The sequence below is a fragment of the Lissotriton helveticus genome, chromosome 7 (assembly GCF_964261635.1).
Source record: "Lissotriton helveticus chromosome 7, aLisHel1.1, whole genome shotgun sequence".
NCBI classification, from domain to species: Eukaryota; Metazoa; Chordata; class Amphibia; order Caudata; family Salamandridae; genus Lissotriton; species Lissotriton helveticus.
Window position 1 is genome coordinate 819035718 of NC_136068.1, and position 16201 is coordinate 819051918.

A 16201-nucleotide genomic window follows, 5' to 3' on the forward strand; every position below is an offset into this window, starting at 1 on the left:
AGTCGAGGCAAGTTTTACAAAATATACGTATCAGTCTCGTACACGAGCGCAGCAGATTCACCACTAATCCTTAATTAGTGTCATGTTTCTTGACGAGGCGTGCCCCATTTGGACACTTCTCAGCTGAGCCCCACCAACTGCATAACATATTTGTAAAAAACATACATCTAAAAACACTGGGGCACATGCATCAATGGAAATTGCATTCGCAAATGGTGCGAATCGCAAAATTCTGCCGTTTGCGAATACAATTCTCTTTTTTGGGATGCATTAACATTGTTGTAATTTTCGCAATTTGCGATTTCTTAAATTGCGATTGCAGTTAAGGAATCTCAAATTGAGATTCCTTAAATGCAATGCATCAAAATTTTAAAATTTGCTAATTCTTAAATAAGGGGAGCAAATTACCATGAAGTTGACCTTCATGGTAATTTGCGAAAACTTTGAAAAATGCACTAAAGTGCATTTTTCAAAGTTCCATTTTACACACACACATGCCCTTGGGGCATGCGAGTGTGCAAAATGTACTTCTAAGCAGATTTCAGGGGTGCAACAGGGTGTCCTTTGGACACCCCTGCACCCTTGAAATTGCATTCTTAATTTGCGAATTTCTAATGGTGAATAGGGGCACATGCATCAATATTGCATTTTGCGATTCCTTAATTGCGAAAAATAAGGAATCGCAATTAAGGAATTGCAAACTGCAATGCATCAAGAAATTGCTAAAAAAAATAGCGATTTCTTTAAATTCCTTAATTGCGATTCTCTAATTGAGAATCGCAATTAAGGAATACCTCTCCATCCATTCCTATGGGCCTAGAGGCCTAGAAGCCCATAGGAATGAATGGAAAGACATTCTTAACTTGCAATTCTTTCAGGGGTCGCTTTGCAGTTCCCAGACTCTGGTCTTTCTTTTGTGTCTGTTAGTGCTTAGAGGCAGGCTTTCTAGAGCATGTGCATTGTCCATGCTGCTTACTTAGTCTTTCCATCAGGAAGGTCGAATGCTTCTTTCCCACCCAGCATGACCCTTGTAAACCCGGCAGTTTAAAGATCTTCTTAGAGTTTCTCGTTGCTCAAATGGTTGTACTCTCTGATATTTCTGTTTCACTCGTCTTCATTGCTTGATTTTGCTCGTAACAAACTAACCCGCGCTAATCAAAACCGTATCATAATTCCGCCACTAAACTAAAGTCATAGTCCATGCCATTCAGACCATACCTCACTCGTCCCGGGGCTCAATGAGCTCATTCACACTTCTCCCGCACTAACGTATTTATTACTACCGGTTATTCCTCGCCCAATACAATACAAACTCCGCTATAACAGGCGTATTGATATACTTTTTTACAGGTCGGAAGTACAAAGCATTGTGGGATTTCTTGCGCCTTACGTCGCCTCTCGTTGGTGGTACGTGTTTGACGTCTGCCCGCAGTGTGTTGTGGGATCGTTACGATTTCACCGTGATCCTGTTCGGCAATCGGGATTCGGGATTGGAAGGGTTTGGTTTTTGTACTCCTTAATCTCGGTCTCAGGATGGTCGAGGAGTTCGTGCAGGGGAATCGGAAGATGGCCGAGTATGTGCAGACCTTTCAATCCTATTGTGAGAGTGACAAGCAGTGGAAGGCGCGCATGGAGTTCCTACTCCGCAACATGGAGGCGTACCCGGACCCTGATCAGATTGATCATCTGCTGGCGCTCTCTATGGTCTGGGCCAATCACGTCTTCATGGGCTGCCGGTACGTATGAGACCCGCTCTGCGGCTCTTCCTCCTGCGATGACTTCTGTCGAAATCGGTGGTACTCATGTAACGATGTCTCTACCTTTGATGATCTCTGATCTCGGGTGTAATCACGAGAAATATTTTTTTTTAAATTCTGCTGGCGTCCTCAACATCTAAGTTGTCTTAGTTCAGTTTTGACCAATTGTAGTTACATTGGGTCACTGCTCTCAAAACGCGCACGTGGTTGAACACACATCCCAGGACTGTCTCTTACTGTGCAGTCCCTCACTGTAGCAGGCAGGCCAGGTTGGAGTCTCGACGTTGGTTCACCACTTGTGATTCTGGCCAAATCTTTTAATCTTCCCGCGCCTACCAAAAATGAATGTGCCCTTGTGTAATTAACTGGTGCTATGTAAAGCGCTCTAATAACTTCGGGTCCAGGTCCCGCTACTCAAAAGTGGAGAAGCTACAAGTGTGGCCAGTGGCGTCCATCCGTATGGTATTCATTTCTGCGTGCGTGTGAGCAGTATGACCAGTTGCAGCATGTGCGGGTTATTATTTGCTTTCAGTGTTCAAAAGTCGAAATGATTGGCTTTGTCTGTGCATGTTTACATAGCTGCCAAGGTTTCAGATTGCTTTGTGTGACATTTTCATAATTTCAGTGCAATTATGAGTGACATTTCAACAAATATGAGTGACACCTTCTCGCGAGCAAAATCAAGCAATAAAGACGAGGGAAGCATATAAATATCAGGAATTACAACCATCTGAGGAATGAGAAACTCTAAGATCTTAAAACTGTTATAAAGCTCCAGAAGTGGAAGGGCACTTCTGTGTGAATGTGCGAGGCGCGCTGCTTTTAAGCACTTCATGCTTATGACCTCCAGCCACGGTCTCCCTGAGTTCTGGGGCGCTCTAATCGCCTTACTATGTCTCTCACATTCCTTCGGGGACACCCAGCCTCATACTACAGGTGTAAATGTGTGAGTCACTCTGCTTCTAAGCACGTAACACCAATGATCCACGTCCCCCCCCAGTACTCCCTGAGTTCTGAGGTGCTCCCTCTGCGCTACCATGCCTCGCACAACTCTAAGTGGTCACCCAGGCTGCTGAGACACATGTAGGGTCCTGATACATGTGTGAATGTGCTAGATGGGCAGCTTCTAACACACCACTGCCACCCAGAACCTCCAGCCCTCCTTGAGTTCTGAGGTGCTTCTCTGCCCTACTGTGTCTCCCACTCTCATAAGGGGACATCCAGGCTGCAGGTATTGAAAGCACATGACAGATGAGCTGCCTGCATTTAAAATTAAGAGTCAACATCTGACTCGTGGACTCTGCTGCAGACAGGCACAGACATTGACTGGGCAACAAATAGCACTAAGCAGCTGAGGTACACAGCCAGCTGCATTATTTCATAAACTACCCATTGATTCAGTGACACCTAAAATAATAATTATTGCCCCGCCCCCCTCTTTGCACAGATCACAACACACCACAACTTTCACAGAGACCTACACACCACTGCGCAGAGACCCTGGGGCGCGGCCCAATTAAAACGAATTAGTACATGAGACTGCGGGCTCGCTCCGTTCCAGGACTCTTAAAAGTACAGTGTAACTAACATTGCAGCCAGACAGATTAGTATTAGAATGTACAAAGCGATGGGCACAGATTTACACTAGTGTAAATGCTCAGCTGAATTTCCGTGCTCCTGTTATTAGTTATGGTTTGAGCATGGGGTAACCTGGGGACACAGGAGCGGCAAGCACTGCAGCGCTAAAAGTTCGAAACAGACCCCCGGGCGTGGCAGAAGAGCCCGAGTGGGGGCCTTACCGTGGTGCCTGAGGGACCAGAATATTTTGTGCTCACAGTGAACCAAGGTGGTTGCTGGTGTTCAAAGGTCAAGCACTGAGTCTTCTCAAGGCACAAGAGGCGGGAGGGGCAAGCTGCTGCGAGTACGTGAGCGAGAGAGAAATGTAAGGGCAGGGATGCATGCAGCCTGACTGGCGTTGGGGACTCTGCAGCACTGATGCCAGGCTCAGGCCTTGATCCACTCCCCCGCCCCCCTCCCCCTGATGCCAGGCTCAGACCATGATCTTCTCCGCCATCCCCCCCTTCGCGGTAATCATTTCATTTTAAAAGGTGGCTAGCCTTAGTTCCGGCTGACAGTCTGTCCCTGATTTGAGTTCTATCGGGCCTGGCACCGGCTGCTGCACCAATCTTACCGTCCGTGGGTGTCACACGGAAGACTCCATGATGTCCGATCACTCCACTGCACTCTTCCTCGGCCAGGCATGGCAGAATCGCATTCACTTGTGGCACCCATCATAAGCCCCACAGCATGGGGGCCCCTACGAGCAGACAGCAATGCCGAGAAAGCTGAGTGCGGCGCTACCTGCAAACCAATGAGCCCACGCAGTGCGCTGGCTTTTTCTCTTAAACTTCCCGCTGCGCCAGATGGCAGCAGGACGTCACGTTCCCCGCTGCGCCACTGTCCAATTGTATCCGTTGGGCCCAGCCCTGAGTCATGCTGTCTGACTCACAGCCGCGCGGCGCCATGGAATCGCCACCTCCTGAATAAGATACATTGTACCATTAAATGACGGTGAGCCTGCCGTCGTCTCCTTAGCTCAACTGGAAGCCCCCAAGCCCGAGGGAACAGCGCGCACACGCCACAGGCTGTGCTCTGTCACCTACCAAGCACGCAGTTCCTTCGACTTCACAGTGGCAGCTGGCATAAGCAGATATGCGTGACAATGCATTTCAGTGCGGTGATGCGGATCACCGCACTGAAATGCGTTAGTCACGTCTGATGCGTGATGCTTGGCAGGACTGTGTTTAGATTCTGGCATTTACCACTCCAAGGTGGTTCATGGCCCTATGAAAGTGGATCTGATTTTTTTGTGGGGAGAGGGGGGGGCAGTTTATATGGAGCAAACTCGATCCAAAGGTATCTGAGTGCTGGCGAGTGCTTTATGTGAGCACCTTGCATTACAGACGGCTACATTTATTTTGCGGGGGGGATTAAGTGATTTGCCCAGAATCGCAGATTGATGAGCTTACCCCGCCGAGCCTCAAACCGGGTACCCCAGCTTCAAGGTCGATTGCTCTTGCCAATAGACCCCACCTTTCCCCTCTTGTCTAACAAATTAGTTTGGGATTGACTGATGGCAAATGTTGAAACGTTTTTGCTTCTATATGTTCCTTAATTTTCATCCACCTTGGAGGCAATTTAGTGAGCGTTTTGATACTTGCGCGCAAATGCCACAAAAAGCGTAGTCTATAATTTGTGACTACAGTTTGCAGGGAGTCCAAGTAAAAGGAGATTCCTTAGTACAAGTGAGCCAGAATAAAAAATTTGCAAGCTTTCGCGGCAAGAATGTTTCATTCTATTAAGGACACCGAGGCGAGGATTATTGCTTCTCTTTATTTATTGTGAAAATCACAGCAGCCAATGAAAACGTTTTACACAAAATATAAACTACATTTCCCATGATGGTCTTGCAACCAATCATGTCCCATCAGACCCTATAAGAGTCACCATTTCCTTCCTTCACATGAGCCTATTTCTTTGGTCGAGTATTTTAGTCCAAGTGTGAACATTAACTGGAAATCCAAAGCATTATCCTCTGACGTGGAAGAGCCATAGCCAAGAACTAGGACGACGTACAACTTTTTAAATGAGAAGAACGATTATTCATCTTTCTTTTCTGAGCCTGTGATTAATGAAACAGAAAGAACCCGTAATCTCTGTTAAACAGAATACATATTACATATGGCTGGGTACTTTATTGCAAGAATTGTTGAAATACAACCAGGTGTTCTTAATAGAATTAAAAATTCTTGGCGCGAATGCTAGCAATTTTTTTTAATTTTATTACAGGACCGAAGGCTTTGGATTATTGCTTGTTTAGCGCTTATCAAATACCACAGTAGTAATATCACCCATCGGTTTATAATAAAATTGCTTAAATGTAGGCTCTGATGACCAATCAGCAGACTTCATGATGTCTTGAATAGTTGAACCCAACATAAAGCACATACAGATTGTGCCCCAAATACATGGGTATCCATACCAGCTTCTTTCATGACTGACCTCAACCATCTGACTATCGTAGCAGCTGACACTAGCTTAAACGGTTTTTGCAATGCAATAAACCGGTCCGGAGTAATTACTCTACCTGTCAGGTCCAATGCTCTCACATCTGAAAAGCATCTGCAAGCAGATAAGCACAAAAGCATCGCCAGTGTACCTGATTAGGCTTCATGGATAACAAATCATTATTTGGCCATTTATCAAAAAGGGATAGAACTAGTGATACATCTCACAAACAGGAATACTTTGGTTTAGGAGGATTAGCCACTCTGATTCCTTTAAGTAACTTGCATATTACAAGGTGCCCACTGGTTTTCCGTCCACCTGTGTCTGGCCTGCGGATATGGCTGATCTGAAATTAACGACTGAACGATATGCTAAATCTTTAGAAGCTTTATCGGACAGGACATTCATGATATGGGATAATTCTACCCCCACTGGATCCACATGCCGTTCCAAGCACCAACATGCCCAGCCTTTCCAAGCTGAGGAGGATCTTTCCTGTGTGGAAGGGGTCCAAGCCTGCTTAATGAATGCGGAAGCTTTGTCCGAAATCTTGATATTTCCCATTGTTGCTTGAAAGCCTCCATGCCATCAGGGACAACTGCCCCAATGTCACCATCGGATGCAGTTTTCCGTGAGGGCCCTGGAGCATCGTCTGCGACCAAGGGAGTATCCTGGGAAAGTCGGAGCTCATCTCCAATAGTATCGGGAACCAGGCCTGCGACTTCCACAGGGGGTCACTAAAATCACTTCTGCCTGTTGTCGGGCTTTCTATGTTGTCGCCCTGGGAATCCGAATGAAAGGAGGGAAGGCTTAATTCAGGCCCACTGACCAATCCTGGGAGAAAGCATTAGTCGCTTTCGCTAATGGCTCCGGTCTCCAAGTGAATAACCTCTGCAGTTGTCGATTCAGTCTGGATGCAAAAAGGTCTATCTTTCAAGGACCCCATACTGCTTGCAACCAATGGAACAGGTGAGGTTGGAGTTGCCAATCGTTGTAGTCCTTCAGATACCTGGAATTCCAGTCCACGACAGTGTTCGACTGATCCGGAATGTATTCTGCTATCACGGATATCTGATGACTCGGACAATAGTGCCAAAAATCCTTCGCCATCTCCACTAACAGGGACGAACTCGTACCTTCCAACTTGTTGATATATCTCACTGCTGAGACATTGTCCATCCTGAAAAGGATGCCACAAGAGACCTGTTTGGGGGAGTGCGTCCGTATCACAAATGACCTTGCCAGCAACTCCAGACAGTTGATATGGAGAGAGAGTTCCTGAAAGGACCATCGACCTCCTGTGGAGATATCTCCGCAACTCGCACCCCAGCCCCAACGGCTGGCGTCTGATTCTATAATAATTTCCGGTTGGGATCTGAAGATGACCCTGCCATTCCATACCTCTACGTGTCTCAACCACCACTGAATCTCTTCCCTTACTTCCTGTGTCAGAGGGACCAGATCCGTATACGACAGACCCTTACGAAGGTGTGGGATTTTCAGTCTCTAAAGGGCTTGATAATGTAGAGGCCCCGGGAAGATGGCCTGTATTGAGGATGCCAGTAACCCTACTATTCTGGCAACTGTCCGAAGGGAGATCAATTGTTTTGCAGCACTGATGTGAGTTCCTTTTTGGAGTCCCGTAATTTCAAGTGGGGTAGACTTAACTGAGCAGTCTGTGAGTCTATGACCAAGCTCAGGAAGTCTATTGACTGCGAAGGACATAAGACTGGCTAGGGGTCGTTGATTACAAACCCCAAGTTCTTCAACAGGGACACCGTCATTTGTAAATGCTGGTTGGCTAGGAATTGAGTCTGAGCCATGATAAGTATATCGTCTAGATACACTATCATTCGTACGCCCTGTTCTCGCAGGTGAGCTATCACCAGCTTCATGACCTTGGTGAAACACCATGGAGCAGAGGAGAGCCCGAAAGGAAGGGCCAATTGTTCCAACCACGGGCTCCTCCATTGAAACTGTAGGAAACGCTGATGGGGAGGATATACAGGTATTGCAAGCCATGAACTGGTTGACTTCCCTCCGATTTAACACTAACCTGTGACCACCACCTTTCTTCTGCACCAAGAAGACGTTGCTACAAAAACTGCGAGCCCAGTTGTCGCAATAGGCCACTGCGTGCTTTTGCAGCAATTCCTCTATCTCCGTATCTATAAAAGCACATTCGTGTTGTCTCGGTGCGAGTCTTGGTGTGGAGGTTTATAGAATTCTAGGTGAAACCCCTGAATGGTCTGTATAATCCATGCTTCTTCTGACAGCACTCTCCAATTATATAAGAAAAATTGTTGTCTCTTCAACCCCCCCCCCACCCCCCCACCTCAAAATAAAGGTGACTGAAATATCTCGGTAACTATTACCTGTAGAGTTCCTGTTTCTGCCACTGTTAAATCGGCGCTTGTTGAATCTCTGCCTCATCGGGTAGAACGTGACGCCTCTGGTGGAGTCCCAGTCACCTCTACCACGTCTGTAATCACCTCTGGGAGGACCTTGGTAGTACTGACGGCTTGGCGAGCGTCACCTGCCTCGCCTCGCCCTGCTAAAAAGGCCAGCCTGAAACACTCTTTATCCCCGATTGGGCCTTGTCCAGAGACTTAAAAGTACCCATGTACTTCAAGACATCTTTAACAAATCTCTCACCAAAGAGATTGCCCTCTGCAAGCGGACCAGGTTTGGCTGAGGCTAACTGTAAGGTTTGAATCCATCCGCATTAGCAGCGACTTGTGTCTCTCCATAGAGAATGCACAATTTGCGTTCCCTAGGAGGCATATTGCCCTCTGTGTCCAGCCCGCCAAAATGTCTGGGTCCACTGAGCTGGCAGATTCCTTTGCTACCAGGGCCATTTCCAGAATTTTGACCCAGGGTCCCATTACTTCCAGGAGTTTGTCCTGGCAACCCCGCCAGGCCGATCAATACCCTTTTTGGGGTCCTTTGCAAATATCTTGAGAAGTTAAAAGGCTGGCATCGATTTCAGGTGGCTCTGTCACCTTGTAAGGGTTATCCGTCTGAGGACACTCTGAGCGCAACCTGTTTCTCACTGCTTTATCAAAACCTTTCCTAAGATTGGCGTGGAGATAATACGCCGCCTCAGGGGCAGGAGCCCAATCTGATTACCGGGGATGGACAATGTCTGTCCGGTCGAATGTTGGGTATTGAGATTCTGAGGCGTCATATTGGGCACTATGATAAACCCCTTCCTAGACCTCTTTTTAGGGGGGGACTTCCTCGCCAGTTGTGTGTGTATATATGTATGTATGTGTGTGTGTATATATATATATATATATATATATATATATATATATATATATATATATATATATATATTAGAGCAAATTGCGCAAGCGCTTCGGGAGGGCTCACCGCTTCATCCGACCCTCCGGTCTGTATTTGGCTCCTCTGCAATGTTCACAGATTCCCCTAAGTTAAAATTGGGTCCGACGCGTTTCGGGGCCACAAACGCCCCTTCCTCATGGACTGTGCGCAGTTCAACACCATGTTCTCTTCACGCTAGTCAAACGTGTCTTAGTTTGAGCAACTGGCGTCGTCCTCCCTGAGTGGGTGGAGTTTGGCAATACCGGGACTTCCGGTCAACGTAGTCCTGTGAAGTGAAACAAAATAGTAACCTTGAGTAGGTTGGCGTGTCTGCACTTTCATTACTGTCATTAAGATCCTTAAGTAGGATGGTAGGGAGGCTGCGGGCATCATGTTATTATTCAAATGGATGTTGCGCTGACAGGCGAGTGTGTGTGTTTTCGCCTCAGTCTCTTAGGACAAGATACAAGTTCCGCCATATATATATATGTATGTATGTATGTTTTAGAGTGCCCCTGCCAGAAGAGATACGTCGGGAGTACCATCAACCCGGTAAAAAACGTGTCCTGGAGCATATGCGTGCCATAACCAACAGAGACAAGAGTTACCCAGTGGCATGCCACTTTGAAATCCATCATAACGGTAATCGAGATCTACTGACCTTCTTTCTCATAGACCAACTAGACAGGAAGGAACGAGGGGGAGACAGGGTAAGAGCCCTGAGGGTATTAGAATCAAAATATATCATTGATCTCCAAAGCATGCAACTGACAGGGCTAAATAATGACGAAGAATTGTGGGTACATTTAGAATGAACATAGTACTAATAGATTCTATATTAGGAAATAGACAGACAGATATGAGAACCAAATGTTCTTCTTTTTTCCTCCCCCCTTCCCCATCTGCATAATGGACATATAAGCAACCCTGACACATAAGCCCATCCAGGGCGAAACCAAACTATGTACCAACATCCTATGGTCGAGCAAGCCCATTCAGGGCAGTATAGCAACGAGAGTACACATACAAACAAGTGAATACATCTGATATAATTGGGACAAAAACAAACGGTTAGCACAAAATCCACCAATAAGAGTAAAGTTCTGGGACATCTCATAAAGAGAAAATAATATGCACCCTTGAAAATAAACAATACATATAATCTCGGGCACAAAGGAATTATTAAAGCAAACTAGATAATCTAGAATGTGTGGTAACTCCGTCTGTTTTTCGCGATAGATCTCATATGTGGAATGCGTTGAAGAGATATTTGAAAAATAATGTATTGTGGCTAAAACCACATTGTTTTTAATGGCACGAGCACTTTATTGACACCATTTTTTTGTGTATATATATAATGATGAACTGTTATTTATATGAAACACACTATAAGATGGCCGCTGAAATGTAGTAATACGGCTAGTCCTCTTTCTATGTTGGGAGAAGGGCGGTAATAAAATGATGCCTCTTACAATGCACTGGTTGACACTGAGGAAGCCAAATAGGTGTAACACGTCTGTCGAGGGGGCAGGGGGGGTCTGCCAATAAAATCACTTTTGGAGAAACAACTTGGAGTGCCGTCTACTTTCGTTAAAAGACGAGTGTGTTGCAGATATATATATATATATATCTCAAACACACAGTTCTTGGCGTGCTCAAGCCGCTTTACCAGCGGGCTCACGGCGGGGTCGCCGCCCCCTCAAAATTGCTCACACTCCTGGTGCAGATAGTTCGTGTTACACTGGAAAGACCAGAACCGGAGCCCAAATATCTTTCAGTGCTATATTTATTGGCACACGGATAAACAAACCCTACGCGTTTCGAAGCGTTAAGCTTCTTGCTCACGGGTACATTTGTTAAAGCGGCCATTCTATTTAAAGTGACAGATTTCAAAACATTTGGTGCACGTGATTACAATGACATAGAAGAGTTACTCTGTAGCGACTGCAATTCAAATTATTTTAGCAATGTTGCTTTTCAGAGAATAAATAATATCTTCTCAGTTCTCACTCTCAAAAAATAAATAAGGCTGACAGCATTCATTTTACACAGCTAGTGTAGCATTTTTGTGATATTACGCCCCAGTGGGCAAACAATAAATCATTTATCAAAAGCATAATTAAACAGTTTACATGTCCTGTAATTTCTTAACCAATGTTGGTGGTTACATAATCAAATGAATTAGCTGTTTCAGCAATAGTTCGTTTTTTTGTGTGTTGTTGAACCCAAGTGGGTTATTTTAATTCGACTGTAGATTTTATCTCCATCTGAAAAATGAAAAACAGAGTACGCTATATTTAACTATGTCAATGAAGTTGCTGTGAATATAAAAACATTAAAATACATACAGAATGGATATATTTTAGAAAATTGGGCAGTTAATTAACCATTACATTACATTTATAAATGAACTGAAAGTTCTTCCCCCATATTGTGCCCCTCGGGCTGCATTGTGTTGTATCTGATGATGTAACGGGATTCCATTTTGCGAAGTTCCAATAGCCTGTTACCACCTCGTTCTTTCTGTTCCACACAATCAATTACATAAAATTTTAAGAGATTGGGGTTCTGTTGGTGCTCAGCTAAAAAATGCCTGGCTACAGGATATTGCGGATTAGCATTTTTGATGGCCCTCAAATGTTCCAATGCCCTTAATCTGGCTTTCTTGGTGGTCATGCCAATATAAAATTTGTCACAAGGACATTGTAATGCATACACTGCAAATTCAGTGAAAAATAATGTATTGTGGCTAAAACCACATTGTTTTTAATGGCACGAGCACTTTATTGACACCATTTTTTTGTGTATATATATAATGATGAACTTATTTATATGAAACACACTATAAGATGGCCGCTGAAATGTAGTAATACGGCTAGTCCTCTTTCTATGTTGGGAGAAGGGCGGTAATAAAATGATGCCTCTTACAATGCACTGGTTGACACTGAGGAAGCCAAATAGGTGTAACACGTCTGTCGAGGGGGCAGGGGGGGTCTGCCAATAAAATCACTTTTGGAGAAACAACTTGGAGTGCCGTCTACTTTCGATAAAAGACGAGTGTGTTGCAGATATATATATATATATATATATATATATATATATATATATATATATATATATATATATATATATATATATATATATATATATATATATATATATATATATATATATATATATATATATATACTAGCAGCCCGCCCGACCTTGTCCGGGAGCAATCAGGCTTCCCCGACCCCCGCCTGCCCCGACATAGCAGCCCGTCCCGAAATGAGTGTTGAGGGCCCCCGCCCGCTCCCTGCCATGAGTGTTCAGGGCCCCCGCCCGCCCCTTCCCCCGCCTGCCCCGACATTGTCCGTGGGTCCTCCGGAGCCTTACCTCAGCCGCCGCTCCTCAGTTCATCGCCGCTCGTCAGCGCTCCTCCCCGCCTGTCCGCCGCTCCTGTCCGCCACTCCTCCCCGCTTGTCCGCCGCTCCTCCTGCGCCATGTCTGCCGCTCCTCCTTGCGCTCCTGGACGCCGCTCCTCCCCGTGCTCCTGACGTCAGCACGCAGGTCGCGGCCGGCGCTTCTTCCACGGGACTACTTTTTTTTTTTTTCGCAAATTTTTTTAAATAACGTATATTTTTTAACTTTATATAGCCTATGTCCATCTGCACACCCTGACGATCACAACGATGTATCGGGTGTGTGGATTGGCGCTGTGGTTCCCGAGTTTACCCGCCTCAAAGGTTCAAAGTTCTTCCTTTATAATAGTAGTGTATATATGTGTGTGTATATATGTGTATATATATATATGTATGTATATATATATATATATATATATATATATATATATATATATATATATATATATATATATATATATATATATATATATATATATATATATATATATATAGGGTCTTGCGGGTTTTTAAAACCGTGGCACTTAGCAAAGCTTTCCAGCTGCCCGGTAATGGGTTTCAACGCTGCTGCCAAGGCTTGCTGCACAGTGTTGGGTACCGTACTCTCAATGGCCCTGTTGACCGACTGCTGGACTGATGCATCCAGTGTGTCAACAATATGATCTTCCAACACAGTCTCTTGTTGTCCATCATAATAGGGACCATCCTCCTCCTCTACCACCTCCTCCTCCTATCTAACCCACTCTTCCATTTTAAATCACTTATCGCACTCTTGCAATATGTATGCAAAACTCAGGACAAGGTGACTAATCTGGAGGAGTCGGGGTGAGTCAACCCACATGCACAATACAAATCACAAGACACTTCGCTCCTCAACAAAGCTGTAATCAGTAATTGTTCCAGCCCCAGTCTCCTAGCATAATGAGCCAAACCTGTGTGTTTTCTGGAGTGTGCACTCACTCCTTGGGCCGACTGCTCTTTCAGCCAGTCAGGCGTCTACACGTCTTTGCTTGCACTGCCCATTCCGGGCTGTGTAAGCTTTGGAGCGAGCTGGGGAAAGAGCGAGACGTGTGTAGCCCAAATCTGCCCCAAAAATAGCCCAACAGGGCTACACACGTCGGGCGACGCTTGGCTCCACAAGTAACATTGGACCTGATATGGGTAGGCTCTGACCATCGGTGTGGGACACACGCAGCCTGCAATGACTAATTACCACCGCTTACCTCGGTGGAAAAACCATGCGTTCCTGAAACGGGAACTACACCTGCAAGTATGCCTGATCTGGGCGGCACACACTCGCGCTAGTAAGCACAATGAACAAATAGCACAAAGCAGCATAAAACACACTCCAGAAGACCGCGGCACACTTGCATGCTTAATTCGACATCTGCATCACGTTCCGACAAGCGAGTGCGCCTAAAGGAACCCCAGCCTTCTACAATAAAACATGAAATGTCATAAATTAAGAAAATGGAAAAGTAAACACTTATCTCTGCGTGAGCAGCAAAGAAAGAGGCTCATGTGAAGGAGATGGTGACTCTTATAGGGTCTGATGTGACATGATTGGTTGCAAGAGCATCATGGGAAATGTAGTTTATATTTTGTGTAAACGTTTTCATTGCTGCTGTGATTTTCACAGTAAAGAAAGAGAAGCAATAATCCGAAGCCTCCGGTCCTGTAATAGAATAGAAGATTGAATAATCAAACTTGCAGTCGGCTGCTAAAAAAAGGAATTTATACAACATAAGCAAATAGAAAAAACGGCATGAGACAGTGGTGTTTATTTGCTGGGAAAAAAGATAAGAATTAAAAAAGAAACCAAGATATCTGTTGGATCCTAATGGAGTAGAGGGGGGACCCAATCCACTAGGCCTCCGCATGGGAGTTTTATTATTGATTGACTTCAAGCAGTTGTCTTGCATAAAAGCAATAGTGTACTGATAGTATAAACGTGTTCAAACACTTTAGCGAGTTAAAGATGTTTATTTGAATACAGATAAATAGCACACAAGAGAAGAGAGCTAATCGATCCTCCTTGCGCTTCGTCCACTGACTCCCAATCACCCCGTAACCACATTCCAACCCCAACATTCTTATTTGGAACCATAAGTACGTGCCTCAACAACATATTCACCCTTATTTTTTCTATAAACATTACAGCAAAAACATGTCATACAAGATATTACATAATAGTCTAATAGTAAGACCATAAAAAATAGTCAGTTTTATCCGTATTGAGTTTCAGGCAGTTGTCCTAGGCGGAGGCGTTCTTCATGCAGTTGTGGAAGTTGGTCTTTGTTGAGTTGGGATCGGCTGAGATAGAGGAAGAGCTGGGTGTTGTAGCCAAAGGAGATGATGTTGATGTATACTTTTGAGATGTAAATAATAGTCCCTCATGCTTTGTAATGCAAAGTACTCCACAGGAGGCACAGCAATACACCAAACTGCCAACAGCATTAGGTAGGAGAGGAATACTGCTCTCAACTGAGCGAAGTGAGTGTGTTTGTAAAAAAAAAAAAAAATAATTATTTTACTTTGGTAACAGCAGGTCTTTCAGATAGGTGTGCTCCAGAGTTAACCCTAACAGGAAAATATTTGTTCAGAAGCCTGTGACTTAACATATCAGATTGATTGATTAAACTGGGCCCAACGTTTATATTTATATAAGCAAATAATTAAGACATAGCTTGCAGTCAACTATTTCCTGATCGACAATAGCCAAATGGAGATGCTCATCATCACAAGCAAATATATCCTTCAGTAATATGATCAAGTTCTGAGGTCCATAAATTAAGAAGTACAAATAGGAATGCAGCATAGTAACTTGGACTAAACCTTTGGAAAAATGTTTATCGACTATAGTGGGCCATTTTTTTAAGAATTGGGAAGATTTAAAAAAAAAAATGCTTTTTTTGTTTACTTTTAAAATGTCTAAAAGAAAAAGCTTATCTACCACAAACATGTGTAAGGGCTTAGCAATAGTTTTAAAGGTTGTTCGACTTAATGTTTCATGATGCTATCAAATTTTCCATTAAAATTCAGGGAGTGGTTTCAAATGTATTTGTTAATTTAAATTCAAAACAACATACAGTGTGATAAGGCTCCAAGGGATATTTTAAGACCTGCCCGGGTTACAATCCCCTAATAACAGTATTTATAACAAAGAAACCCAGGGGTCTAACATAGAAGATATCAGGAAACCTCAAGAGGAATAAAGCTAACGTGCCTGCCTAAGTGCCTTGAGAGCCAAAAACCTACATAATAGTTATCAGAGTAGGACAGATATCACAGAACACAGGACCAACAGTGAAAGTGAGTGAAACCCAAAGGTGTCTCTTGGATTCCCATCAATCTCTGTGATGATCAATCTTATCACTTGGTCATCCAACAGGGGGGCTGTGTCTAGATTATTGAGACCAAATGCCCTTCCCATGGGCGGAGTTGGGTTCCGACCTCAGTCACTCCTGGGTCATGTGATCAAGAAGGAGATGAAAATGAGTGCAGTGCAAAGAAATAATAATAAGTGGTGAGTTAAAATAGGATACAGGGTCAAAGGAAAAGAAATTTTATTAAGCTTGCCCTTTTCCTAATTAAAAACAAGAACAGTTGCAAAAAACGCGGTTTGAAACAAATAACCGCTTGTGG

General features: G+C 44.3%; 1 protein-coding gene across 1 annotated transcript in view; it reads left to right on the forward strand.

The window, feature by feature from the left end:
- Nucleotides 1–1414: 1414 nt before the first annotated feature.
- CDKN2AIPNL (CDKN2A interacting protein N-terminal like) overlaps nt 1415–16201 on the forward strand; it is a 38409-nt gene continuing 23622 nt past the window's right edge. The window contains exon 1 of the mRNA XM_078653295.1: nt 1415–1736. Within this exon, the coding sequence (XP_078509421.1) occupies nt 1534–1736 (203 nt within the window). The 5' untranslated portion in view covers nt 1415–1533. The remainder of the gene's footprint in view (nt 1737–16201) is intronic.